General features: G+C 66.7%; 1 protein-coding gene across 1 annotated transcript in view; it reads right to left on the bottom strand.

Annotated features, from left to right (window-relative positions):
- LOC104163987 (POU domain, class 3, transcription factor 2-like) overlaps positions 1 to 221 on the bottom strand; it is a gene marked incomplete at both ends in the record, with an annotated part of 545 nt that extends 324 nt beyond the window's left edge. The window contains one exon of the mRNA XM_009703162.1: positions 12 to 221. Within this exon, the coding sequence (XP_009701464.1) occupies positions 12 to 221 (210 nt within the window). The remainder of the gene's footprint in view (positions 1 to 11) is intronic.
- Between the last annotated feature and the right edge of the window lie 25 nt (positions 222 to 246).

Raw genomic sequence — 246 nt, 5'->3', positions numbered from 1 at the left:
AACATGCCCGCGTTCTGGAAGCTGACGTCGAGGGCCTCGAACCGGCAGATTGTGGTCTGCGAGAAGACGTTGCCGTAGAGGGTGCCCAGCGCCAGCCCCACGTCCGCTTGGGTAAATCCCAGTTTGATGCGGCGTTGCTTGAACTGCTTGGCGAACTGCTCCAGGTCGTCCGAGGTCGGCGTGTCCTCGTCCGAGTGCGGGTCGTGGTGAGGCGGCGGAGGTCCGGGAGGTGCGGCGCCGGCGGCG

This window comes from Cariama cristata, unplaced genomic scaffold (assembly GCF_000690535.1).
Source record: "Cariama cristata isolate BGI_N322 unplaced genomic scaffold, ASM69053v1 scaffold34566, whole genome shotgun sequence".
Classification (NCBI taxonomy): Eukaryota; Metazoa; Chordata; class Aves; order Cariamiformes; family Cariamidae; genus Cariama; species Cariama cristata.
The sequence above is the reverse complement of the archived record's forward strand: the minus strand, read 5'-3'. Positions and strand labels throughout refer to the sequence as shown.